The 27,469-nt window shown below is 46.0% G+C and overlaps 1 protein-coding gene and 1 long non-coding RNA gene across 13 annotated transcripts in view; one reads left to right on the plus strand and one right to left on the minus strand.

Moving 5' to 3' along the window:
* The window catches only part of LOC110506740 (chromodomain-helicase-DNA-binding protein 9), a 120,375-nt gene that overhangs the window by 4,163 nt on the left and 88,743 nt on the right, over positions 1 to 27,469 (minus strand). For 7 of the 9 annotated variants that reach the window (XM_036963371.1, XM_036963369.1, XM_036963370.1 and 4 more), the window contains 22 exons: positions 26,102 to 26,278; positions 25,621 to 25,764; positions 24,046 to 24,144; positions 23,760 to 23,916; positions 18,231 to 18,441; positions 16,734 to 16,929; positions 16,218 to 16,391; positions 13,937 to 14,122; positions 13,616 to 13,726; positions 13,272 to 13,468; positions 11,466 to 11,665; positions 11,113 to 11,272; positions 7,209 to 7,298; positions 5,291 to 5,394; positions 4,757 to 4,874; positions 4,347 to 4,404; positions 4,119 to 4,167; positions 2,461 to 2,722; positions 2,083 to 2,288; positions 878 to 1,774; positions 550 to 716; positions 66 to 335 (listed from right to left, as the gene is read on the minus strand). In XM_036963371.1, the coding sequence (XP_036819266.1) occupies positions 66 to 335; positions 550 to 716; positions 878 to 1,774; positions 2,083 to 2,288; positions 2,461 to 2,722; positions 4,119 to 4,167; positions 4,347 to 4,404; positions 4,757 to 4,874; positions 5,291 to 5,394; positions 7,209 to 7,298; positions 11,113 to 11,272; positions 11,466 to 11,665; positions 13,272 to 13,468; positions 13,616 to 13,726; positions 13,937 to 14,122; positions 16,218 to 16,391; positions 16,734 to 16,929; positions 18,231 to 18,441; positions 23,760 to 23,916; positions 24,046 to 24,144; positions 25,621 to 25,764; positions 26,102 to 26,278 (4,233 nt within the window). The remainder of the gene's footprint in view (positions 1 to 65; positions 336 to 549; positions 717 to 877; positions 1,775 to 2,082; positions 2,289 to 2,460; positions 2,723 to 4,118; positions 4,168 to 4,346; positions 4,405 to 4,756; positions 4,875 to 5,290; positions 5,395 to 7,208; positions 7,299 to 11,112; positions 11,273 to 11,465; positions 11,666 to 13,271; positions 13,469 to 13,615; positions 13,727 to 13,936; positions 14,123 to 16,217; positions 16,392 to 16,733; positions 16,930 to 18,230; positions 18,442 to 23,759; positions 23,917 to 24,045; positions 24,145 to 25,620; positions 25,765 to 26,101; positions 26,279 to 27,469) is intronic. The other 2 variants (XM_036963373.1, XM_036963372.1) reach the window with 1 other exon arrangement.
* On the plus strand, positions 4,432 to 18,233 carry LOC118944405. 4 transcript variants are annotated; one of them, XR_005039659.1, is made up of 5 exons: positions 4,432 to 4,561; positions 4,677 to 4,899; positions 9,548 to 9,627; positions 16,740 to 16,925; positions 17,260 to 18,233. It is a non-coding gene; the product is annotated as an uncharacterized LOC118944405 (long non-coding RNA). The 4 variants fall into 4 exon arrangements; XR_005039660.1 differs by having other exon boundaries at positions 4,434 to 4,561; positions 4,788 to 4,899; XR_005039661.1 differs by having other exon boundaries at positions 4,439 to 4,561; positions 4,791 to 4,899.

The following is a 27,469-nucleotide window of genomic DNA, read 5'->3' on the forward strand; positions in this document are numbered from 1 at the left end:
CACCAGAATTAGGCTTTGGAGTAGTGTGGGGTCCTACGAGAGGGGAGTAACGGAAATCAACATACTTCATTCATTTTCACTGAGAACTCCTTTTCTCCTGCAACATGCTTCTTCACCTTTGAACCCTGAGGGGAGGCCGAGGGGTCCTCTGAGGCCAAGGCGGAAGCTGAGCAGAGGTTGCTGCTGTTGTTGGCCGCAGCTGCATTGTCCAGCAGCTTGGTGGTGTAGAAGGAGGCTACGGCCCCTCCTGCCTCGTACGACCGCCGGGTCCCCGGCCATTTCCCCTTCAGCACTGCTTGGCAGATACTGTCCAGACGGTTGATCATCACACGGTCCTACAGGGGGACAGGGGACATTATAAAACAAGTTGTTTGGATCCTGGATGCTGATTGGCTTTTGCCCGGACTATATCGTCTGGTGGAAGGATGAAATAAAACTGGATTAACGTGAACAGCACTCTCCTAAGGGCTGTTTCAACATGGTTGGGATTCTCAGGAAACTAACTCAGGCTAGAACTGAAACACTTAGAGGTTTGGTGTGTGTGTTTACCTTGGGCCAGTAGGATGCAGCCAGCATGTATCCTCCCTGGAAGGGGTGGTGGTGTGAGTTGTTGCTGCCGTTCTCTGTCACGTGACTGTCCTGCATCTCATCCTGAGTGGTGCTGAGAGACGCCACACTGTCTTCGTCAAATCCTTTCACGATGGCCACTGTCGGAACTGGAAGAACATGCAATATAACTCTACTTCAGAAAACCTCAAAATATACAACACAACTTCAGACAGCCTAACTACCTTGGCATATTTACAACATTGATTGCCTCAACGGTACTGTAAAAGTCTTTCACTGCAAGAACCAAAAGAATAATAGCAGCACTCACCCTTGGTCTTTCCTTCCTCTCCCTCACTCTCACTGTTAACAGAGGAAGATGAAGATGAGGAAGAGGAAGATGAGGAGCCTGATGAGCAGGATGAAGATGAAGAGGAGCTGGATCCGGAGCGTGAGGAGGAAGAGGACGACGATGACGATGATGAAGAAGATCGTGATGAAGAGCTGGAGGAGGAGCCATCCGAGTCGGAGTCTGATGCTGCGGAGGCGGCTCGTCTGGCCTCTCTTCGACTTCTTTTATTGGCTTTCTTCTCTTTCCTGGCGGCTGAGTTGGGTGTGAGTGGCTTGGTCCGTGCCGCCACCATGTGGCTCTCGTTCTCTACTTTCACCACCCCCAGGTCAGGCTTCTCCTCTATCCCTGTAGGGGTGAGAGGGGCAGGCTGGGGACTCCACCTCTCCACCTGATCCCCTCTCTCCATGCACTCCTCCCCCTCCGAGAAAGGTTCTTCTTTGGGCACTGCCCCCGGGATGTCCTCCCTCTCCCTCTGGGCAGGCACAGGGCACTCTGCCAAGGCTGGGTCTCTACTAGCCTGGTACTGGGGATTCAGGAGCGGAGTAGGGGTCTGGGATGGCAGTTGGACTCCTTTATTCTGGCTGTAGTTGCGCTGGGCAGCCATGAAGCAGAGCTCTGGGTCTCGGAGGATGTGGTAGTCTGTGCGGCTGACGCCGTGCTTGGCGGCCCCAATTAGGAGGTCTCGGTCGTGGGTACTGGTCTCCCACCACACGGGCAGGTCCGAGCCCAGCTGGCACAAGGGCAGGCGCTCATAGAGCAAGGGGTGGCGCAGGACCTGTTCCCTGACCTGGCGTAGCAGCTCTACTCTGTAGAGGGTACGAGATGCACGCTCCTCTGTGATGGGCTGAATGGACAGAGAGGGGTCCACCGCTGTGTCTAGAGAGAGGGAGAGAGAGAATAAGGCTGTCCTGCATAATTCATACATCTGTATTTGCATTTTGTGTGAACTCATTCCTCTCGCTGTTTAACTTTCCATTGATCGTTAACCTTATCACATGCTTGTTTCCCCAGCACTTCCTTAAATCATTAACCTTGACATACATACTGTATGTAGCACATTATCAGCAGGTATTAGTAAGCACACAACTCCTCTAATAAACAACACAGTATACAGCTTACAAGTATATTGACTTCCACACCCTTTCTACAGGTGGCACAGCACAGATGAACAGTATCTCTCTCACCTCCTTCTCTTGGTGGCAGGCGACACACTCTCCTGCACATGGCAGTGAAGGCCCACAGGTACTTCTGCAGACTCTCGTCTGTCTTCTTGTGCAGCCGAGCCATGGCTCTGAACTTGGTCCAGTCGAAACGGCCCAGGTCTGGGTCAAACACCACACCAAAGGTAGACACCACACGGTAAAAATCAGCTTCCTCTCGCCTTGTCCATCTGGGGAGAGAGGGAGGGAGAGAGAAACAGAGAGAAAGAAAAACAGGGGTAGAGATAGAGATATACACAGAGAGAGGGAGGACAGAAAGAGGAAGAGAGAATGAGACAGTGGTATAAGTTATAGACCGTGGCTAACTTTACGTTTCTGTCCAGGCCTTGCAGCTTCACTCACCTCTGCTGGCGTTCTATCTTGGCGGCCATCTTGGGGTTGATAGTGTCGTTGAGGGTGGGTGGCAGGGGACACAGTGAGGGCGTGACATGGGTGGTGTGCTGGGTCTGGGTCTGGTGGATGTGGAGGATCTGTCTGGACTTGGTGTAGCGCTGAGAGGCTGTGATCAGACGTCTCAGTCTGGCTGTTAGTACTGAGGAGGAGGGCCAGTAGGCTGCATCTCCTCCTCCTCCACCTAACCCTTCCATCATCACTGGAGCACCCTCTGGAGAGCACACATACACAACACACACATTGTTTAACCTGGGAGAATGCTTTTTAAGTTGTTTTATAGTAGTGGAAGAAGTTGTAGTAGTTTCAGTAGTAGTAGCACTAGTAGTAGTGACTGTTTGTAATAGTAGTGACTGGTGCTAGTAGCAGCAGTAGTAGTAGTAGTAGTAGTAGTAGCAGTGACTGGCAGTAGTAGTAGTACTGGTGGTGACTGGTAGTAGTAGTAGCAGTGACTGGTAGTAGTAGTAGTAGTAGTAGTAGCAGTGACTGGTTGTAGTAGTAGTAGTAGTAGTAGTAGTAGTAGTAGTAGTAGTAGTAGTACTGGTGGTGACTTGAGTAGTAGCAGTGACTGGTTGTAGTAGTAGTAGTAGTAGCAGTAGCAGTGACTGGTAGTAGTAGCAGTGACTGGTAGTAGTAGTAGTAGTAGTAGCAGTAGTAGTGGTGACTGGTAGTAGTAGTGAATGGTAGTAGTAGTGACTGGTAGTAGTAGTGACTGGTAGTAGTAGTGACATGTAGTAGTAGTAGTAGCAGAAGTGACTGGTAGTAGCAGTAGTAGTGGTGACTTGTAGTAGTAGTGACTGGTAGTAGTAGCAGTAGCAGTGACTGGTGGTAGTAGTAGTAGTAGTACTGGTGGTGACTGGTAGTAGTAGTAGTAGTAGTAGTAGTAGTAGTAATAGCAGTAGTAGCAGTACTGGTGGTAGTAGTAGTAGTAGTAGTAGTAATAGCAGTAGTAGCAGTACTGGTGGTGACTGGTAGTAGTAGTAGTAGTAGTAGTAGTGGTGGTGGTGACTGGTAGTAGTAGTATCAGTGACTGGTGGTAGTAGTAGTAGTAGTAGTAGTAGTAGTAGTACTGGTGGTGACTGGTAGTAGTAGTATCAGTGACTGGTAGTAGTAGTAGTAGTAGTAGTAGTAGTAGTAGCGGTGACTGGTTGTAGTAGTAGCAGTGACTGGTAGTAGTAGTAGTAGTAGTAGTAGTAGCAGTGACTGGTAGTAGTAGTAGCGGTGACTGGTTGTAGTAGTAGTAGTAGTAGTAGCAGTAGCAGTGACTGGTAGTAGTAGCAGTGACTGGTAGTAGTAGTGGTAGTAGTAGTAGTAGTAGTAGTAGTAGTAGTGACTGGTAGTAGCAGTAGTAGTGGTGACTGGTAGTAGTAGTAGCAGTGACTGGTAGTAGTAGTAGCATTGACTGGTAGTAGTAGTGGTAGCAGTGACTGGTAGTAGCAGTAGTAGTGGTGACTGGTAGTAGTAGTGACTGGTAGTAGTAGTAGTGACTTGTAGTAGCAATATTTGTAATAGTAGTAGTGACTTGTACTAGATATTGTAATATGATGTGTATTGGTTGTGATAGTACAAAAGCTGAGTAGAAAGAGACTGAATAGCAAGATGTAACTGACCTCCAGGGTTGTCTGTGACAACCAGGTCTCCAGGAGAGGAGGCGTCATCCTATGGAGGAGAGAAGTGTGTGTTAAAACACTGGACACAGAATTGGACACAATAACACTCAACAACCTGTATTGCCTAGTCTCTACAGGGGCAGAGAATACACATGCCAGTCAGTGTGTACAGGAGCCTTATCTGTTGCTGTGCTGGCTCTGTTCTGCCCCCGTTCACTGTGGCCTCACCTCCATATCGTCCTTCAGCAAGGCTGGGGCAGGCTTGTATTCTGGGTCATCCACGTCCCTGCAAACACAGATAACAACCGTCAGCCAGCCAGCCAGTAAGTCAGCCAGTTATTCAGTCAGTCAGCAAGGGCCACACAAGGTAACAGACAGGGGAACTTGCAGGCAGCTCCTAACAGCTCTGAACTAAACACGGACTCAGATTCACTTCAGAAAAGGTTTTTACAATAATATCAGTTTCTGGTTTCTTCCTTTTCTATCATAGTTTAATGACTGGTTATAAAAAGTGTTACAACAACTGAAACTTTTTAAGTGTGTCATTGTGTGTTTAAGCCCTGTCTGAGTCAGTGGAGGAGACCGACAAGCTAACTACCTGACTCAGTCAGTCAGTCATGATGTGTAATGTTACCTACCCATCCATGAAGTCATTGGCTCTCTGTTCAGCAGCGATGGCCTTCTCGTCTGGCCGGCCCACCCGCTCTAGGAAGCAGAGGGCAGGGTCTGCACGCACTGTGTTATACTTCTCATAACCTGTATAGTGGACCACAGTGGAGAGGTAAGCAAACAGAGGTTAGAACTTGGAAACATGAAGAGATAAAAAACAAGCATACAGCTGACCACTTTCCCCTAAAGGTGAGTGTGACAGCTGTCATCCAGTGTTAACTACATCCCCGTGGAAGAACATGAAAACACATACAGTACATTTTCCACATGACACTAACTCAGAATTGTACATACTACACCGTATCTGATGAATTCCCCTGACCCTTTTCCACTCTCTACATTTGACTTGGCTCTGTTCCTATATCCATTCTAGTAAACTCACTTAGAATACATGCCCAATACATCATAGTTTAATGACTGTATCACACATTATTATCACACATTCTAGATGTCTCAGGCCTGTGGATCAGTTAGCACATCCCTGGTCCCTGTTGTCGACTCACCGTGCTTGTAAACCCCCAACAGCAGACACTTGTCAGAGATGTTGTCCCACCACAGGGCTGGTAACTCAGAGCTGTCGGGCTCAGGAACCCAGATCTTGATCTCACTGATGAGGAGAAGGGGGTGTGGACAGAACACAACATGACAGGAGGAACAGGGACTTATGGGTACAACAGCATGGGGGACTCATGGGTACTATGACAGCTGGGTTTCCATCCCAACATAGATTCTCAGATAAGCAACAGCGTGGTACACCTAAAACCATGAGCTCCAATAAGACTTTTAGTTCAGCATGAAGGCTGAAAATGTCTCTGGGGACTAAAAATACTCAACGTTTTTCCTCACCCTCTTCTGTATACACTCCTCAATAGTATTGGTTCTGAGACGCTGCTGTTCCATCTTTAAACAGCAGGTGGAGTGACTACTGACTTTCCCCTGAGTCGGACTAGCCGTGCCCTCCTTCATACATGGACCTTCCTTCCCCGAGTCTGACTAGCTGTGCCCTCCTTCATACATGGACTTTCCTTCCCTGAGTCTGACTAGCTGTGACCTCCTTCAGACATGGACTTTCCTTCCCTGAGTCGGACTAGCTGTGCCCTCCTTCATACATGGACCTTCCTTCCCTGAGTCTGACTAGCTGTGCCCTCCTTCATACATGGACTTTCCTTCCCTGAGTCGGACTAGCTGTGCCCTCCTTCATACATGGACCTTCCTTCCCTGAGTCTGACTAGCTGTGCCCTCCTTCATACATGGACTTTCCTTCCCTGAGTCTGACTAGCTGTGCCCTCCTTCATACATGGACTTTCCTTCCCCGAGTCTGACTAGCTGTGCCCTCCTTCATACATGGACTTTCCTTCCCTGAGTCTGACTAGCTGTGCCCTCCTTCATACATGGACTTTCCTTCCCTGAGTCTGACTAGCTGTGCCCTCCTTCATACATGGACTTTCCTTCCCTGAGTCGGACTAGCTGTGCCCTCCTTCAGACATGGACTTTCCTTCCCTGAGTCTGACTTGCTGTGCCCTCCTTCATACATGGACCTTCCTTCCCTGAGTCTGACTAGCTGTGCCCTCCTTCATACATGGACCTTCCTTCCCTGAATCTGACTAGCTGTGCCCTCCTTCATACATGGACTTTCCTTCCCTGAGTCTGACTAGCTGTGCCCTCCTTCAGACATGGACTTTCCTTCCCCGAGTCTGACTAGCTGTGCCCTCCTTCAGACATGGACTTTCCTTCCCTGAGTCTGACTAGCTGTGCCCTCCTTCAGACATGGACTTTCCTTCCCTGAGTCTGACTAGCTGTGCCCTCCTTCAGACATGGACTTTCCTTCCCTGAGTCTGACTAGCTGTGCCCTCCTTCATACATGGACTTTCCTTCCCTGAGTCTGACTAGCTGTGCCCTCCTTCATACCTGGACTTTCCTTCCCTGAGTCTGACTAGCTGTGCCCTCCTTCAGACATGGTGATAGATAGAGACAGCTACAGTATGTATGGGAACAACCTGTCATGTTTGGTCTATGTCCTTACTGTGGAAAACATGAACAACATGGGCCTATGAATGAACAAGTTTCAATTTAAAAAGTGAATGTAAACGGAACCTTCTAAAACGATGTGTCAGCTGAATTTGCATGCCAGCAGCTTACCAGAAATCCCAAACTTAAACAAATACTGGCATAGTGCTGGCAGCCTGGCTGAACTGGTTGGCATAACATTCAGTCTAGCCTGAATAGCCACCGATCAATCCGACCATCTCAAAATAATGGATTAAATAGCGTAATCCTCTTCAAATAATCTAATAACTGAAATGACCAATTAGAGGATAGACAGAGAGAGCATCAGTGAGCTTTGGAAATGTTCTCCACTCTAAGGGTGTCTGACAATGTTCAGAGCTGTTTGGTTGTAAAAGAGGTGAAAGTTCAGCTCACCTGGAGTCCACGCCGTCTAGTATCTTCTGTGACTGGCTTCCCATCACCTCTTGTTTCAGGTAGTAGAGCATTCTAACCCGCAGCAAAACCCTGCACACAGACACAGCCCCGCCCACGGTCACCACAAAGCCTCAGCACGCACAAACGCTGAGAGAGCAGAACGGCTTTCACACGCACTCATGTCCGTAAATACACACACACACACTCGCGGGCGTACAAACTCAGGCATATACACACACAATCAAAATATCACTCTCTCTCACACACATTCTCACTTTCCTCTGGGATGACTGAAACTCGTCACGGTAGATGACTGAAATGCTGTGCCAAGCTCGTCATGGTAGATGACTGAAACACGGTGCCTAGCTCGTCACGGTAGATGACTGAAACACGGTGCCTAGCTCGCCACGGTAGATGACTGAAACACGGTGCCTAGCTCGTCATGGTAGATGACTGAAACACGGTGCCTAGCTCGTCACGGTAGATGACTGAAATGCTGTGCCAAGCTCGTCATGGTAGATGACTGAAACATGGTGCCTAGCTCGCCACGGTAGATGACTGACATACTGTGACTAGCTCGCCACGGTAGATGACTGAAACACGGTGCCTAGCTCCTCACGGTAGATGACTGAAACACGGTGCCTAGCTCGTCACGGTAGATGACTGAAACACGGTGCCTAGCTCCTCACGGTAGATGACTGAAACACGGTGCCTAGCTCGTCACGGTAAATGACTGAAGCACGGTGCCTAGCTCGTCACGTTAGATGACTGAAACACGGTGCCTAACTCGTCTCGGTAGATGACTGAAACACGGTGCCTAGCTCGTCACGGTAGATGACTGAAACACGGTGCCTAGCTCGTCACGGTAGATCAAATGTCCATGCAAAGGGAAACATTTTGTATTCTTGTATATACTGTATAAATTTTGTCTTCAATGATACACACATGCCCAAAATGGAGTGGGATAGAAAATATGCAGACAGTACAGTCACTGTGTAGTCAGTCCCTGATGCAGTGTCTGTGCCATAGAGAGCGAGACAGTGTCTGTGCCATAGAGAGCGAGACAGTGTCTGTGCCATAGAGAGCGAGACAGTGTCTGTGCCATAGAGAGCTAGACAGTGTCTGTGCCATAGAGACTGAGACAGTGTCTGTGCCATAGAGAGCGAGACAGTGTCTGTGCCATAGAGACTGAGACAGTGTCTGTGCCATAGAGACTGAGACAGTGTCTGTGCCATAGAGAGCGAGACAGTGTCTGTGCCATAGAGAGCTAGACAGTGTCTGTGCCATAGAGACTGAGACAGTGTCTGTGCCATAGAGAGCTAGACAGTGTCTGTGCCATAGAGAGTGAGACCGTGTCTGTGCCAGAGAGAGCGAGACCGTGTCTGTGCCAGAGAGAGCGAGACAATGTCTGTGCCATAGAGAGCGAGACAGTGTCTGTGCCATAGAGAGCGAGACAGTGTCTGTGCCATAGAGAGCTAGACAGTGTCTGTGCCATAGAGACTGAGACAGTGTCTGTGCCATAGAGAGTGAGACAGTGTCTGTGCCATAGAGAGTGAGACAGTGTCTGTGCCATAGAGAGCGAGACAGTGTCTGTGCCATAGAGAGCGAGACAGTGTCTGTGCCATAGAGAGCGAGACAGTGTCTGTGCCATAGACAGCGAGACAGTGTCTGTGCCATAGAGAGTGAGACAGTGTCTGTGCCATAGAGACGGAGACCGTGTCTGTGCCATAGAGAGTGAGACAGTGTCTGTGCCATAGAGACGGAGACCGTGTCTGTGCCATAGAGAGTGAGACAGTGTCTGTGCCAAAGAGATGAGTGGTGTGATATGATGTGATCTCTGGGCTGGCAGGGAGAGGAGAGAAAAGAGAGGCAGGCTGAGTCAGAGGAGAGATGCTGTTTCCATGACGCACCCAGCCAGGCATCAGTCAGGAGGTGGAAGGTGGAGGGTGGTGGGTGGAGTATGGTATGCCTGATCTGTGATGGACTGGCATACATTCTAGTCTCCCTTCCTCTCTCAAGCTAGGGTCTGAGAAAATCTAGTTTTTTTATCTGTCTAACAGTGTGGCAGGTTAAAAAGTCCAGTGTAGATTTCTTCAGATGGTGTGTGTGGCCCTAGCTTTACACATCCAGTATGACACTAGTGGAAAGGGAGTGACATGAGAACACCCCCTCTGCAGGCAGAGCTGTGAGCTCCAGTGCTGAGGCTCAGGTCCAGGCCTCTCCCCTCCCTCCCTGCCTCTGAGGGGCTGTGCCCTGGGTCTCCCCGCAGCAGCTGCTGTTTCCTGTGGCTGTCAGCAAGGCCCTACATCACTCTTTCCCTCTCTCTCTCTCTCACACAGACAGCCTGGAGTGTGGGAGGTATCTGACAGAGAAGGGAACCTCTCTGCCCCAGACATGGAGCTCATACATGCACATGAGTGTGAGTACACACACACACACACACACAAAATACCCATACCCTCATGTACATACTGTACTTACTATACAAGCACAGATACAAACAGGCAGATACATAAAGATAAACACACACCCACAATCACATGCAGATCATATATATGACATGTACTAGCACAAGTCATACTGAGAATGTTACACATATCCCAACAGAACACAGGCCTCGTCAGTCTTAACCTTACATTCCTAACAGGCCAGTACTAGTAGCTACACAGTATTGAACACACATCTTCTAAATGTCATTATCATAGGACAGGGTGCTGGATCTCTGTGTGGGACAGGGACAGGAGGGGGCCATGCTTGTGCATGCCCCATTCCCACGCCAGTCCACATTCCTCCCTGAGGGGAAAACGCGGAGGTCAGCAAAGCCACAGAGTGTATCCCCGTTTGACCAGAGAGCCTCCCATCGGACGATCCCTGGCTTCAGCACTACTGCTCTGAGAACAATGGGGAACTTTCTGTGGAAGCCCTGCATGACTCTGTTTAAAGCAGGATGGCAGGAGACAAACCCCCAAACAACCCCCTTTAGAAAGACAGCAACCTACATCTATTTACTGTAGTTTAACACATTTCACCATCATCTATTTGGCTAGGTTTTATATCTCAACAACCATCATCTATTTGGCTAGGTTTTATATCTCAACAACCATCATCTAGTTGGATAAGTTTTATATCTCAACAACCATCATCTATTTGGCTAGGTTTTATATCTCAACAACCATCATCTATTTGGATAAGTTTTATATCTCAACAACCATCATCTATTTGGCTAAGTTTTATATCTCAACAACCATAATCTAGTTGGATAAGTTTTATATCTCAACAACCATTATCTGCTAACTTATAGGTTCATATTTCAAAACATTTCATTGGATGTAAGAGTTGTTTTCTTCTCCCCATCATCTATGTAGCTTTATATAAAATATAATAAATCCCTGGCTGTAGTGTAATCTGTTTTTTCTATCTGTCAATAAAAGATCAATGACAGCTATTAGTTTGTGTTAAAATCCTATTCAGATGATTATCATTCAGCAGTGTAATCTATAATCTGATTCAAGGTCATTAATAGAGGAAAGCCACAGATGGAGAAGATGGCTGCTTCAATTTGTCTTAATTACAGACAGTGGTGTTGATGTGCAGGAGTCAAAACTCTGCTATTGACAAAAACATAATTATGTTTTCACACAGGCTAGCGTCAATACACTGAAGCAAACTGAGGGAAATACAAAATATGAGACATTTCATACATTTTACCTCAACTCTATATACGACAGAGACAAGAACCTATGTTTATTTCCAACATCAATAAAAACCAAGCTAAGACACATTTACAAAGACAAGTTGTTTGTTCCAATGTAATTATTAGACAACAATACCATAAACATTTTTTTTAAAGTGTACTGAATATATTTAATACTACAGGCCTATAGTACCAAGAGTAGCTTCTTACTTGTTGCAGTGGTGTTTGAGGTGCTTCTTGTATCCCTCGTCCTGCAGCATGTGTTCTGGGTTGTGCTTCCTGATCCACTCAGCCTTCTGGATGTCAAATGTGCTGGATTGAGTCTTCATCTTCTTCCCCTTCCTGCCTCTGGGGACTGGGGTCGACAGACCTGAGGGAGTAACACAGATACAATTTGTGGTTATGGACACCGGTTTATAAACCCACATTAAAAACATTAACAGTAAACCAATAGCACAGTGGTAAGGGGAAATGCCCTTTAAAGGAAGAATTCCTTGAGAGGAACCAGATTCTAATCTGTGGTTGGACCCCTGAGGTTTGGTCATTGTGAGGTTGTAACGTACCCAGGTGGTTCTGTAGTTCCTTGGTCTGTCCGTCCTCGGAGGGGGCGATCAGGTCCCACATGAAGCTCTTGATCTTGTCGTCACCGCGGTAGTGAACCAGACAGTAGGCCAGAAGGGCTCTGCAGATAGACTCTACATCACGCTCTGTCAGCTGCTTCTTAAAACGACCATGGAGCAGGATATCCTTCCAACGACCCCACCTGGACGACACAGGAGAGGAGAGAGTCAATACTGGAGACAAATACTGTACAATATAGATGGACAACACAGGAGAGCCTCAGTACAGACACAACACCATACAATATTGATGGACAACACTATAATTAGGGCCTATTTCAAGTTTTCATAACAATCGGAAATCTGTATTTTTGGGCGCCGATTTGCCGATTTTTTTTTTTTTTTTTTTTTTTTTTACACCTTTATTTAATCTTTATTTAACTAGGCAAGTCAGTTAAGAACACATTCTTATTTTCAATGACGGCCTAGGAACGGTGGGTTAACTGCCTTGTTCAGGGGCAGAAAGTCAGATTTTCACCTTGTCAGCTCGGGGGATACGATCTTACAACCTCTGCCTCTCTCTCGTTGCACTCCACAAGGAGACTGCCTGTTACGCAAATGCAGTAAGCCAAGGTAAGTTGCTAGCTAGCATAAAACTTATCTTATAAAAAACAATCAATCATAATCACTAGTTAACTACACATGCTTGATGATATTACTAGATATTATCTAGCGTGTCCTGTGTTGCATATAATCTGACTGAGCATACAAGCATCTAAGTATCTGACTGAGCGATGGTAGGCAGAAGCAGGCGCGTAAACATTCATTCAAACAGCACTTTCATGCGTTTTTCCAGCAGCCCTTCGTTGTGCGTCAAGCATTGCGCTGTTTATGACATCAAACCTATCAACTCCCGAGATGAGGCTGGTGTGACCGAAGTGAAATGGCTGGCTAGTTAGCGCGCGCTAATAGCGTTTTAAACTTCACTTGCTCTGAGCCTTGGGGTGGTTGTTTCCCTTGCTCTGCATGGGTAACTCTGCTTCGATGTGGTGGCTGTTGTTGTTGTGTTGCTGGTTCGAGCCCAGGGAGGAGCGAGGAGAGGGACGGAAGCTATACTGTTACACTGGCAATACTAAAGTGCCTATAAGAACATCCAATAGTCAAAGGTTAATGAAATACAAATGGTATAGAGGGAAATAGTCCTATAATAACTACAACCTAAAACTTCTTACCTGGGAATATTGAAAACTCATGTTAAAAGGAACCACCAGCTTTCATATGTTGTCATGTTCTGAGCAAGGAACTGAAACGTTAGCTTTCTTACATAGCACATATTGTTGCACTTTTACGTTCTTCTCCAACACTTTGTTTTTGCATTATTTAAACCAAATTGAACATGTTTCATTATCTACTTGAGGCTAAATTGATTTTATTGATGTATTATATTAAGTTAAAATAAGTGTTCATTCAGTATTCTTGTAATTGTCATTATTACAAATATTTTTATTTATTTAAATTGGCCGATTAATCGGCATCGACTTTTTGGGTCCTCCAATAATCGGTATCGGCGTTGAAAAATCATAATCGGTCGACCTCTAGCACACACACAATACAGATGGACAACACAGGAGAACCTCAGTACAGACACAACACAGCTGGACAACACAGGAGAGCTTCAGTACAGACACAACACTTTACAATATAGATGGACAACACAGGAGTCTCAGTACAGACACAATACTGTACAATATAGATGGACAACACAGGAGAGCACAGGAGAACACAAGTGGTCCAGTCACTGTCACTGACCCGTATACTAGTAGGTTCTTCTCCACTCTGAAGCACTCTGTCCTGCCGTAGCTGTTGAGGCGGTCGTGGGGCCGGCGGAGCTTGGGCTTGTCCTCGTTGTCACTCTCCCCCTCTGACAGCTCTGCCAGCTCATCCTTAGTGGCACTGAAGGGTCGGGTCTGCTTCCTCACCCTCGGAGTGTCAATTACCAGGCTGTTCTGTTGTGGAATAGGAGAGGAACACACACAGATACTCAGATACTATTGTAGCAAATTCACACATGGCATTGATCTTATCTCCTATATAACATATCTCATCACGGCCAGAAAGAGCAGGTTCAGTGTTTAAATTAAAGCATTACTTACTCTGCCATTGGCAGTGTCCATGTCAATCTCAGCCTTCTTGGCCCACTTGTCCCAGAAGTTGGGGTCGTCCAGAGAAATGTCTGTGCGGTTTCCGGATGCCACAAAACTGGCCTGAGAGAAGAATACATTATATTTCACATTAAACCTTAAAGAAGAACATTAAAGAAGTCTGAGTCTCCTAACAGAGCTGAGAGTCTGTGATGAAGAGTGACATGAGAGTAGACAGGAGACACTGGTTACTACTGCTAGTCATGCAGAAAGGAAAAGGATAGCAACATTCAAACAATGACCACTGTGTGGTGCTCTTTCCGTCACTGGTACCTTGGCAAATGTAGATCCCCGTCCCTCAGACTCGATGGTGATGGTCTTGGTCCTGCGTTGAAGAATCTGGTCGATGTCCTCCTCACAGAACTTGGCCCCCTCATCCTCATCGTCCATCAGAGCTCCATAAGCCCCTTTCCTCAGCAGGTCCTCGATCTCCTTCTTAGACAGCTGCTGCTGGGTCGGCTGGAGAGAGGGGAGGGGGAGAAGGAGAAACAGAGAGGGTGTTAGGGGAACTGACGATGGACTACAGTAGATCACAGACTGGACTATTTACACATTAAATCATTGTACACACAAACATGTGCATAACACATCCCTACGCATTAACACCACACAAAAACAGACAGACACTCTAGTGTGAGAAACGCAGAGGAGCGAGACAGTTAGTTGAACTGAAGCTGAACTGGATCACATGCCAGACCTTTTTAAATCTTTAAGAGTAGCAGCAACCCCCAGCTGACCCATGGTGTGTTAGTATGCATGATAATGTATGATAATGTCTGCTCCACACTTTCTTCCTGATAGTCCAGCTAATCCAGAGAGAGAAACAGCTAAGCTCCTCCTACACACTGATGATGCACTAAGAGGATATCTCAAAGCTGTGTTTATTATATTGACTAGTCCACTTTCTACACTCTCATTTTGTAGAATGGACTTAACATTTTGTGCCTTCGGAATATATTCCGACCCCTAGACTTTTTACACATTTTGTTACATTACAGCCTTATTCTAAAATGGATAATATCATCTACACACAATACCCCATAATGACACAAAAACAACGCAAAGAACGGTTTTTTTTGCAAATATATATAAAAAAATATATATATTGAAATATCACATTTACATAAGTATTCAGACCCTTTACTCAGTACTTTGTCTTATTGGGTATGACGCTACAAGGTTGTATTTGGGGAGTTTCTCCGATTCTCCTCTGCAACTCCTCTCAAGCGCTGTCAGGTTGGATGGGGAGCGTTGCTGCACAGCTATTTTCAGGTCTCTCCAGAGATGTTCGATCAGGTTCAAGTCCAGGCACTGGCTGGGCCACTCAAGGACATTCAGAGACTTGTCCCGAAGCCACTCCTGTGTTGTCTTGGCTGTGTGCTTAGGGTTGTTGTCCTGTTGGGAGGTGAACCTTTGCCCCAGTCTGAGGTCCTGAGCGCTCTGGATGCAGGTTTTACTTGAGGATCTCTGTACTTTGCTCCATTCATCTTTGCCATGACCCTGACTAGTATCCCAGTCCCTGCCACTGAAAAACATCCCCACAGCATGATGCTGTCACCACCATGCTTCTCCGTAGGGATGGTGCCAGGTTTCCTCCAGATGTGACGCTTGGCATTCAGACCAAAGAGTTTAATCTTGGTTTCATCAGACCAGAGAATATTGTTTCTCATGGCCTGAGAGTCTTCAGGTGCCTTTGGGCAAACTCCAAGCAGGCTGTCATGTGCCTTTTACTGAAGAATGGCTTCCGTCAGGCCACTCTACCATGAAGGCCAGATTGGTGGAGTGCTGCAGAGATGGGAAGGTTCTCCCATCTCCACTGAGGAACTCTAGAGCTCTGTCAGAGTGACCATCGGGTTCTTGGTCACCTCCCTGCCCAAGACCCTTCTTCCCCGATTGCTCAGTTTGGCCGGGTAGCCAGTTCTAGGAAGAGTCTTAGTGGTTCCAAACGTCTTCCATTTAAGAATGATGGAGGACACTGTGTTCTTGCGGTCCTTCAATGCAGCATACATTTTTTGGTACCCTTCCCCAGATCTGTGCCTCGACACAATCCTGTCTCGGAGCACTCCTTACAATTCCTTCGACATTTTGGCTTGGTTTTTGCTCTGACATGCACTGTCAACTGTGGACATTATATAGAGGTGTGTTTTTTCCAAATCATGTCCAATCAATTGAATTTACCACAGGTGGACTCCCATCAAGTTATAGAGACATCTCAAAGATGATCAATGGAAACAGGATGCACCTGAGCTCAATTTCGAGACTCATAGCAAAGGGTCTGGATACTTAAGTAAATAAGGTATTTCAGTTTTTTATTTGTACAAAATGAGCAAAAAGCTCTGAAAACCTGTTTTTGCTTTGTCATTATGGGTTATTGTGTGTAGATTGCTGAGAAGAAAAAACATATTTAATCCATTTTAGAATAAGGCTGTAACGTAACAAATTGTGGAAAAAGTCAAGGGGTCTGAATACTTTCCGAATGCATAGAGCTTCCACCGGACTGATACAGGTGCTGCAGAGTGTGTGTGTGTGTGTGTGACGGACACAGCAGACTCACCCCTCCTCCTGGCAAGCTGTTCTCCCTGCCACTCATGCTCTGCAGCACAGCCTTGTCCAGGCCCAGTTTGAGGCTGGCCCGGTCAAACATCTCCCGCTCGTAAGAGTTCCTGGTGATCAGACGGTACACCTTCACTGCCTTGTTCTGACCAATCCTATGGCAGCGAGCCTGGGCCTGGCAATAGAAAATAACTTGGTTATGACCAGCCCAATACATTTTATATTTGTCCAATAAAAATAACTTCAGGATCAAGATCGTTGCGCTGCTATAATAATATAATATATGCCATTTAGCAGACGCTTTTATCCAAAGCGACTTAGTCATGCATACATACATTTTACTATCCAAGCTGTGTCAATGAAAAAGTTAAACTATTATAATAGGATATAAAAGACACTTCTCAATTCAAGGACTTCCTGAATTGACTGAATTGAAATAGAAAGTGACCACACCTTCGTTGCTAATTGTATTACAGTGGAGGCTGAAGTCACTTTAAATGTCTGTGTGTGTCTTTACCTGCAGGTCGTTCTGTGGGTTCCAGTCTGAGTCAAAGATAATACAGGTGTCAGCAGCAGTCAAGTTGATGCCCAGACCTCCAGCCCGGGTACACAGCAGGAACACAAAGCGGTCCGAGTCTGGTTTGCTGAAACGGTCTATAGCTGCCTGACGCAGGTTACCTCTCACTCTGCCATCGATACGCTCATACAGGTACCTGAGGAACACAGGACCATGCAGGGTTGGAGTAGGATCTTCTAGTACACATAATTACACATGTTCTTGCGTCACATCCAAGTATGATGAAGGGCAACATTTACATACAGTACGACACTGAGCTTTACAGTAGCTGATACAACACCAACCATCACACACTAAGAGGCCTCCAATTGCCACACAATATTTCCAGGAATTTGTTTTTGTCATCCACTTTCAAACAACATTCACTAGTTGTCTCCTTCTTTCCTCCATTCCTGTCTCTCTTTTCCCCTCTCTCTATTCTGCTCTCTCTTCCTCCTTTCATCCTTCCTCCCCCTCTCTCGGGCAGCCTCTTTCCCAGGAGCCCTGGCCTCGCCTCTGCCTTACCCCACATCCTACCCCTCATCTTCTTCACCTTACACACCTCACCTCTACAGTGACCCACTTCCCTCCACCGGCCCAGACTCCTCTCTCCCTCTGTCTGCCGTGGGAGTGCCCCGAGGGAGTCTGTGACCTGCCGCTGAACCCCGGCTAAGCCTAGCCTAGCCACTGAGCGGAGCGCCTCGCCTTGTGTGTTTACACTGATTTGGTTCGAAATTTGAGTGCCAGAAAGAAGCATGGAGGGGAAAAGAACACAGGGCCAGGCAAGGGATAGTGAGAGACAAGAGAGGATAACAAGAGGGAGAAGAAGAGAGAGGACAGAAATATCCAGAGGGAGGGAAAAAGAGATAGAGAGACCACACAGACCAGGCCAGTTGCCTGCTTTCCTCAGCTTAGACGGGCTGCTGGGATAATGTCCTTTTCATTTAGCGTGCAAACAGGAAGATCATTAAACCAGGAGATTAAGACCTTGAATGAAAGGGTCTTGGTACATTCTTCTGCTTCTGTTACACAGTCTTTATCATCTCCCTGCTCTGGGTAGCATTATGGAGTGATGAGCACTGGGGGCTTTAAAAGGCTCTTTCTCAGACACTGAAGAGAGAGGCTAATGCTTAGATATTCAACATTTCTCTTCAACTACATTCAATTTAATAAGGGAAAGTACTGGAGTGATTCAGCTTTTGTTGCACTGCACACTGCTAGCTAGCTAACACCAGATAATAAACCATAAATACTTCACTTTGAAAATGGAGCTGAAAAATGGAAATGACAAAGTCTATTATTACCCTCTCAAGCATGATTCCTGTCTTTTTCCACATCAGCCTAGCTGAAAGATATGAAATATCTGAGGAGAGAGAACCTTGATTTCCAGGCTTCTATTGGAGTGGAGTACTTGGGAGCATAGTAATACAAGGCGAGAAGAGAGGCAGGCAGCAGTACCTTCTCTGGATGAGGTAGTCCTCCAGGATATCCAGACAGCGGACCATCTGGGAGAAGATGAGGACCTTGTGTCCCCCGGCCTTCATCTTGGGCAGCAGCTTGTCTATGAGGACCAGTTTACCAGCCGACTGCACCATGGCCTGCAGGTGGAAATCAAAGGCAACAGGGCTGTACACCTCTCGGAAGTCCTCCAAAATCTTCTCCTCAGCACCTGGGAGAAATGGAAAGACAAATAAAGTCAGTGATGGTATCAGTGTTTCTGCTACAATTGTACAAGCAGGGCGGGCCCCCGTCTAATGCTGTTGCCACTAGAGTTTGGCTTCTATTGGGAAAAGACTGGATGAAACTTAATCTGGTACCATGCTACCATTTTGACCTAATCTGTATGCAGTTCATATACAGTACCTACTTTAAGACAGACAGGAATAGCAACTCCATCATGGAATAGATTATGTACAATATGGTACTGGAAAAAAGAGTGTGGACCTGAGTGAGGTGGCGGTACAAGGAACTCTCTCTCTGGTCACTGGTTAGAAAGATAATGACCAAGCAACTGAATGACCAAGGAGATAGTTCACACACACAGCTCACTGCCTCGAACTCACAAACCATCATTGATATAAAATGGTGCCGGAAGAAATGGCAGCAGTTTTACAGGTGCCCAACCAATTGTGCTATGTGGTTTTTTGCGTTATTTGCAACATATTTTGTACATAATGTTTCTGCAACCGTATCTTACGGCAAAAAAGAGCTTCTGGATATCAGGACAGCGATCACTCACCTCGGATTAGACAAAGATTTTTTCTTCAATAAGCAGGGCGCAATCTAAGGAAGTCTCTAGATTTTGCTTGCCTGAAGTAGAGTATATTGTGATAAATTGCAGACCACACTACTTGCCTAGAGAGTTTTCAGCTATACTTTTCGTGGCTGTTTATTTACCACCACAGACAGATGCTGGCACTAAGACCGCACTCAGTCAGCTGTATAAGGAAATAAGCAAACAGGAAACCACTCACCCAGAGTGAGTCCTCCTAGTGGCCAGAGACTTTAAAGCAGGGAAACTTAAATCAGTTCTAGCTAATTTATATCAAAATGTTAAATGTGCAACCAGAGGGGAAAAAATTCTAGATCACCTGTACTCCACACACAGAGATGCGTACAAAGCTCTCCCTCGCCCTCCATTTGGTAAATCCGACCACAACTCTATCCTCCTGATTCCTGCTTACAAGCAAAAATTAAAGCAGGAAGCACCAGTGACTCGGTCTATAAAGAAATGGTCAGATGAAGCAGATGCTAAGCTACAGGACTGTTTTGCTATCACAGACTGGAACATGTTCAGCGATTCTTCCGATGGCATTGAGGAGAACACCACATCAGTCACTGGCTTTATCAATAAGTACATTGAGGATGTCGTCCCCACAGTGACTGTACGTACACACCCCGACCAGAAGCCATGGATTACAGGCAACATTCGCACTGAGCTAAAGGGTAGAGCTGTGGCAGGGCTTGCAAACTATTACAGACTACAAAGGGAAGCACAGCCGCGAGCTGTCCAGTGACACGAGCCTACCAGACGAGCTAAATCACTTCTATGCTCGCTTCGAGGCAAGCAACACTGAGGCATGCATGAGAGCATCAGCTGTTCCGGACGACTGCGTGATCACGCTCTCTGTAGCCGACGTGAGTAAGACCTTTAAAAAGGTCAACATACACAAGGCTGTGGGGCCAGGCGGATTACCAGGACGTGTGCTCCGGACATGTGCTGACCAACTGGCAGGTGTCTTCACTGACATTTTCAACATGTCCCTGATTGAGTCTGTAATACCAACATGTTTCAAGCAGACCACCATAGTCCCTGTGCCCAAGAACATGAAGGCAACCTGCCTAAATTAAGAAAGACCCGTAGCACTCATGTCCGTAGCCATGAAGTGCTTTGAAAGGCTGGTAATGGCTCACATCAACACCATTACCCCAGAAACCCCCAATGGTTTCCGTCAGCCGATAGATGGTCATGACGATAGATGGAATATGAAAATGTATGTAATTTTTGTTTTGTTATTAATGGTTAATAGATTACGTTATTACGAAAACATTGTAACGTGAAGAGTTTTCCTAGTATATGTTTGATGTTTATACATTGTACGTTGTATGGAAAATATCAAAATCAAAGAGAATGTTTTGGGGAAGATGAAATGTGAAGTTAGTTGTCTAAAATTGGATTTGAGTAAAATCTAGACCTTGCCCTCTTAATTAACTTGGTACGCCCAGAGAATTGCCCTAAAGGCGGTTACGCACAATTCTGACCCAAGGGTATAAAACCTGTGAGTAAAGAATTTCCAGAGAAGACTACGTGACCCAAGCTGCAGCCAAGGTCTAAAAAGTCAACGAACCCAGAACCCAAGTTTGAAGACAAATAAATATTTTTCTACCCAAGCTACGGATGAGTAGCTGTGTCTCAGCGGGTGAATTCAAGTCGGACCCCCTTAGCATCCAATCCCAGCGAATCGTGGTATCTAAAAGGTTTCATTCCTATGCTGTGAGCTCTGAGCTACAGAGCTGTCTGTCCTCAGAAGACCCCTTCCAGAGCAAGGGTGAGGGAACAGACTCCTAAGCCAAAAGGACACTGACATCGTGAGGACGACCAGAAAGGCGCGCAGGAGAAGTGCATCATCGAGCAATCTGAAAGGTCCACGCGGAGGATCCACAGATAACTTCCCCACGTAATTACATCATTATATTCTGACCCATAAGAGCGGCAGTTTGGGGAAAGGCTAGGGTTAGAATAAGCATAGCTGACAAATTCACCCAAATGTATATTTCTCTCGTGTACTTTCTCTTTTTCTCTCTCTTTGAAATCCCCATTTTGGGTAATACGCGCTATAGTGTGTTGGCCCGTTATACTAAGTTCTAATCAATAGCCTATAATGTGTTTGGTATATGTATATCTTTTATCATAATTTTAGCTTTTTAGTAAATAAATACTCAACTAAGATTGGTGTGGTAGGAACTCATTGGTGAGACCCGGGTCCGTGCAGATTCACAGGCTATACGACGTTCAGAACCAGATTGTAGAGGTAACTGGTTAATTAGCTGCTGTTGTAAAATCCATATTCTGATATTCTTTGAGTTAATTTGGGAAATAGAAACTCAATAAAAACTAGTTTTCCCATGGTGCCCCAGGTTAATGAGTTAATAATTGCTTGATTCAGTTAATCACGCATTTAGAAACTTTTAATAATTCGATAAACAGTCGTCACATTAACTAATACAATGTCACGACACAAGACTAAGGAGATGATTGTGGACTACAGGAAAAGGAGGACCAAGCACATCCACATTCTCATCGACGGGGCTGTAGTGGAGCAGGTTGAGAGCTTCAAGTTCCTTGGTGTCCACATCACCAACAAACTAGAATGGTCCAAACACACCAAAACAGTCGTGAAGAGGGCACGACAAAGCCTATTCCCCCTCAGGAAACTAAAAATATTTAGACAGCTGCAACATCGAGAGCATCCTGACTGGTTGCATCACTGCCTGGTACGGCAATTGCTCGGCCTCCGACCGCAAGTCGCTACAGAGGGTAGTGCGTACGGCCCAGTACATCACTGGGGCTAAGCTGTCTGCCATTCAGGACCTCTACACCAGACGGTGTCAGAGAAAGGCCCTAAAAATTGTCAAAGACCCCAGCCACCCCAGTCATAGACTGTTCTCTACTACTGCATTGCAAGCGGTACCAGAGTGCAAAGTCTAGGACAGTTTTTAACCCCAAACCATAAGACGACTCCTGAACAGGTAATCAAATGGCGACCCAGACTATTTGCACTGTGTGTCCCCCCCCAACCCCTCTTTTACGCTGCTGCTACTCTCTGTTTATCATATATGCATAGTCACTTTAACTATACATTCATGTACATACTACCTCAATTGGCCAGACCAACCAGTGCTCCCGCACATTGGCTAATCGGGCTATCTGAATTGTGTCCCGCCAACCACCACCCGCCATCACTGTCTTTTTACTGTTGTTTTTATTTCTATACTTACCTATTGTTCACCTAATACCTTTTTTGCACTATTGTTTAGCGCCTGTAAGTAAGCATTTCACTGTAAGGCTGTCTACACCTGTTGTATTCGGTGCACGTGACAAATAACGTGATTTGATGAAGAAAGGTCCCATAATTACACTAATCTGTATGCAGGTCAAAGACAATATGAGAGTTAGGACTTCTATAATGCTTATCAAGTCTAACAATCAATTTTTTTGATTTGACATACTACAAACGAGTGGATATTATAAACTGGGTACTTCCAGCCCTGAATGCTGATTGGCAGACATCCGTGGTATATCAGACCTTATAACACGGTATGTTTTTTTTTTACTGTTTGAATTACGTTGGTAACCAGTTCACAGTCGCAATAGGGCACCTCGGGTTTGTGGTACATGGCCAATATACCACGGCTAAAGTCTGTTCTTAGGAACGACCTTAGCCGTGGTATATTGGCCGTATACCACAAACCCCTGAGGTGCCTTATTGCTATTATAAACTGGTTACCAGTGTTTTTTATTTTTATTTAACCTTTATTTAACTAGGCTAGTCAGTTAAGAACAAATTCTTACTTACAATGATGGCCTACACTGGTCAAACCCGGATGACGCTGGACCAATTGTGTTCTGCCCTATGGGACTCCCAATCATGTCCGGTTGTGATACAACCTGTATCAGAACCAGGGTGTCTGTAGTGATGCCTCTAGCATTGAGATACAGTGTCTTAGACCGCTGCGCCACTCAGGAACACATATTCCACACCCCCTTGTGACTTACTGCTTAATTAGAAAGCCTTTCATATTTCCGTTTGGCAGTTTATCAACTCTAAAGCTGATCCTTTAGTTGTCCTAGCCCTCACCAAAACTGACTGACACACACACACACACACACACACACACACACACACACACACACACACACACACACACACACACACACACACAGAAGCATCTGTCAAACCACAGGCCAAAAGTTCACTAGGCTGGCCTTGTATGAGAGCACTGTGATTAACCAGATTAACCAGAGCACGAGAGCATTAACCAGAGTACACCAGTGACATAAATATATTACAGCTATGGTAAGGAGGGCAGGGAAGAGGGAGAGCAATGGACCAACACAGCAGCTTTTGGATGTGGGATGAACGGAGGGATGGAGGGAGATGTGAAGTTAGTCCATTATCTGTTCCAGAGCCTCAACCTCCTGGCCTGCTTTCTCTGTTCTGACACAGCTAGGAGAAAGATGGAGGGAGGAGGAGAGAGGGTGGGTGAGAGAAACAGACAGCGCCATAGGGAAAGATAGTGAGGAATGAGGACGTCTCTGACTCAGAGGTTTTCATTGTGCCCCGGGGCTGCTATAGAGCTCTTTACTAAAGGTATGGGCGGGAATTACCCAAATCAGCCTTCCCCACACGGCATACACTGTCCTTCCATATATCAAGAGGCTACATACAGCGTTCCACAACCTAGATTGTAGCAATATCACTGTACCTTTAATGAGGTAGGGGTGGTTGCAACACTTCCTCAGCTCCATCATGGTGTTGACCAGGTTGGGGACGTTGGCCTGGCCGACTCCTTTAGACAGGAAGGAGAAGTTCTTCTCTAGGATGGCTCTGTAGTACTTCTTCTGGATGTTGGTCAGCTCCACCTGACCACATTATATAGAAACATTCAATTATATAGGACAATACACAGAAACCACATCAGTCAGCAAAAAAATAAAATAAAAAAAAACACAAATACTCAATCTCAAACACACACACACACACACACACACCTCAATGATGGTTTCCTCCTTAGGAGCCAGCTTCTTCTCCACGTCCTCCTTGAGACGACGCAGCATCATGGGCTTCAGGATGGCCTGCAACTTCTGGACCTGAGAGAGACAGAGATATGCATGTTCATATATGGACACATGCATACGCACACATACACACAGACACAGAGAGATGGATACAGAGAGATGGAAGATACACGTACAGGTTAACATGTGGAGAGTCTGGAATGGAAACGCACTCTTTCACGCACCCACACATGCACCCACCCACACACACACGCACCCACACACTCACCCACACACGCACCCACACATGCACCCACACACGCACCCACACACGCACCCACACATGCACCCACACACACACGCACCCACACACTCACCCACACACGCACCCACACACGCACCCACACATGCACCCACACACGCACCCACACACTCACCCACACACACGCACCCACACATGCACCCACACACACACGCACCCACACACTCACCCACACACACACCCACACATACACGCACCCACACCCACACATGCACCCACACACACACGCACCCACACACTCACCCACACATGCACCCACACACCCACCCACACACACATGATTTTAACCACAGGTGCTGAAGGATTAGCAGGATTAAGAGGGGTTGACCATGGGCCGGTCAGTGGTACTATGATTGTCAAACCAATACAATACACTGAGTGTACAAAACTTTAGGAACACATTAGAAATCCTTATTTAACCTGTCTCCTCTCCTTCATCCAGACCTGCTTTCTATGACCTAGACTGACCAGGTGAAACCTATGATCCCTTATTAAATACACTTCAATCAGTGTAGATGAAGGGGAGGAGACAGGTTAAAGAAGGATTTTTAATCCTTGAGACAATTGAGACATTGTGAATGTGCCATTCAGAGAGTGAATGGGCAAGACAAAAGATTTAAGTGCCTTTGAACGGGGTGTGGTAGTAGATGCCAGGAACACCCGTTTGAGTTTGTCAATAACTGAAACGCTGCTGGATTTTTCACCCTTAACAGACTGATGAAGTCCATGAGGTTGATAATAGGGGTTCTAAATAACTGTAATTACATTAGCATAATGCTACAGGGCCTTTAACATAACATAACTTACCAAAACAGCACTGTGTGTCTGTCTGTCTGTCTGTCTGTCTGTCTGTCTGTCTGTCTGTCTGTCTGTCTGTCTGTCTGCGTGTGTGAGAGCTCTATTCTCCTTCAGAGTCCCATCTGTACCAACAGGATCATTATCTCCACACACTGACACACTGTTCAAACACCAGGTGGGGTGAGTGGGGAAAACACACTCATGTCCCCTGACACCATATGAAAACAAATTAGCTTCTGTATTAATAATCATATTCATTATGATCAGTGATGGTAAAGGACACACTCACACACAGGCAAACAGGCAGAGACTAAACTATAACACACAGTATTTCTCACATACACACTTTGTTGATAGGAACCCAACAACATAATACTCACACACTCACACTGACAGCGACACACTTGATACGAACCCAACAACCACATGATAGAATCACACAGCCTCACCTGCTCCTCAGTCTTGAGGTCTCCAAACTCCAGCATGAAGGTATTCTCTGAGGGGAAGCTTTGAGGCTCAAGGAAGTGCAGCAGACTGAACAGCTCCTCTACTGTGTTCTGGAGGGGGGTCCCTGTCAGGAGAGCTTTGTGTTCCTGTAGAGAGAGGAGAGGGAAGAGAGAGATGTGAGTTAGAAACAATACAAGACACACAGCATAGGAACTCCAACCAACAAGCTGTGCCTCCACTGAACACAACTACAGAGAGAGGGGAGACCTCAATCACAAACAATCTTAAGATCCAACCAGATTGGTGTACAGTGATGGTTACCATTAGGGCACGTTTCACTGCTTCTCTCCACACACCAACAAGATACTGATTGGAGACACACCAGGCCCAGGATCTCAAATATTCAAGCTGTAATGGCTGCATTTCTGCCCTTTGCTCAGTTCTCAGTTCTGCCCTACATTATGCTCAGTGACTTGGACATACCAGATTCATGAGCTTGAAGCCCTCTAGCAGCTTGCAGTTCTTGTTCTTGAGGCGATGGGCCTCGTCGATGATGACGCAGCGCCACTCGATGGCGTTGAGCTCTGGACAGCCGCCCAGGATCATCTCAAAGGTGGTGATGAGGGCGTGGAACTTGTAGGCTCCCCGCACCACACGACCCTGGAGGGAAACCAGGGAGAAATGCACAGGGAGTCAATACAACTCTTCCATTCATTCAGCTCTTCTCATTCTCAATGGTTGAGTGTATAATGCCTTGTAAAGAAATGTCAGTGATTTCAATCATTTGAGAAGACAATATAAAGATGGTCCTTGAGAAATATACCATTCTCATATCTAGTGAGATTCCCTGTGATAACATGATCCTGAACAGCTCCTCTACCGTGTTTCAATTTTGACCTTTATTTAACTAGGCAAGTCAGTTAAGAACAAATTCCTATTTTCAATGACGGCCTAGGAACAGTGAGTTAACTGCCTGTTCAGGGGAAGAACAACAAATTTATACCGTGTCAACTCGGGGGTTTGAACTTGCAACCTTCCGATTACTAGTCCAACGCTCTAACCACTAGGCTACCTTGCCGCCCCTATATTAAGGTGATTCCCTGTGTGTTAAGGGGTGAGCCGTGCTGTAAGAATAAGCTCTGTGGTATCACAGTCTTACAGTGAGACAGCCTGGTGGCAGCTCCTCTTTCCACTCCTCCCTCTTCCATTCTTTCCCCTTCCTCCCTGTTACATTTGCATACTAAGATCTCCTAACCACTGTCTGTCATTCCACATTACTCTGCCAACAACTGCAGGGCTACCGCCTGACATGTGCCACCCTTCAAACCCTTCTTATGTGCCTTTAAATTGTGTCCTGCTTTCAAGTTTCAAGTTTTAACGTCACATGCACAAGTACAGTGAAAGGCCCAACAAGGCTTTAATCAATAACAATGTAATAATAAAAATAACAAGGTAGAACAAAAACACACAAGATAAGAAATAAGAAGAACAGGATAAAGTAAGTAAGCATACTATATACAGGGTCAGTTCCAGTAGCATATTTACAATGTGAAGGGATACTGGATAATTAGGGGTAGATATGTATATGGGTAAGGTGACTAGGCATGCTGGAACATGACAGTCATGCTACTCAAACTCAGTATCTCTCTCTCATTATGTGGCCTGCAAGCTCTCCTTGGACAAATCTCATTGTCCGACTGAGTATCTCTGATTTCATGTCACTATTCCCTGATACACAATAGAACAAATACTGTCATTATTTTAATGGAACAGAGAGACACCTGAGATTCACTTCATCTTCCACAGCTAATGATGTGCATCACATTATCTCCTGTTCTTAGTCCCCATTAT

The sequence above is a fragment of the Oncorhynchus mykiss genome, chromosome 26 (genome assembly GCF_013265735.2).
Source record: "Oncorhynchus mykiss isolate Arlee chromosome 26, USDA_OmykA_1.1, whole genome shotgun sequence".
Classification (NCBI taxonomy): Eukaryota; Metazoa; Chordata; class Actinopteri; order Salmoniformes; family Salmonidae; genus Oncorhynchus; species Oncorhynchus mykiss.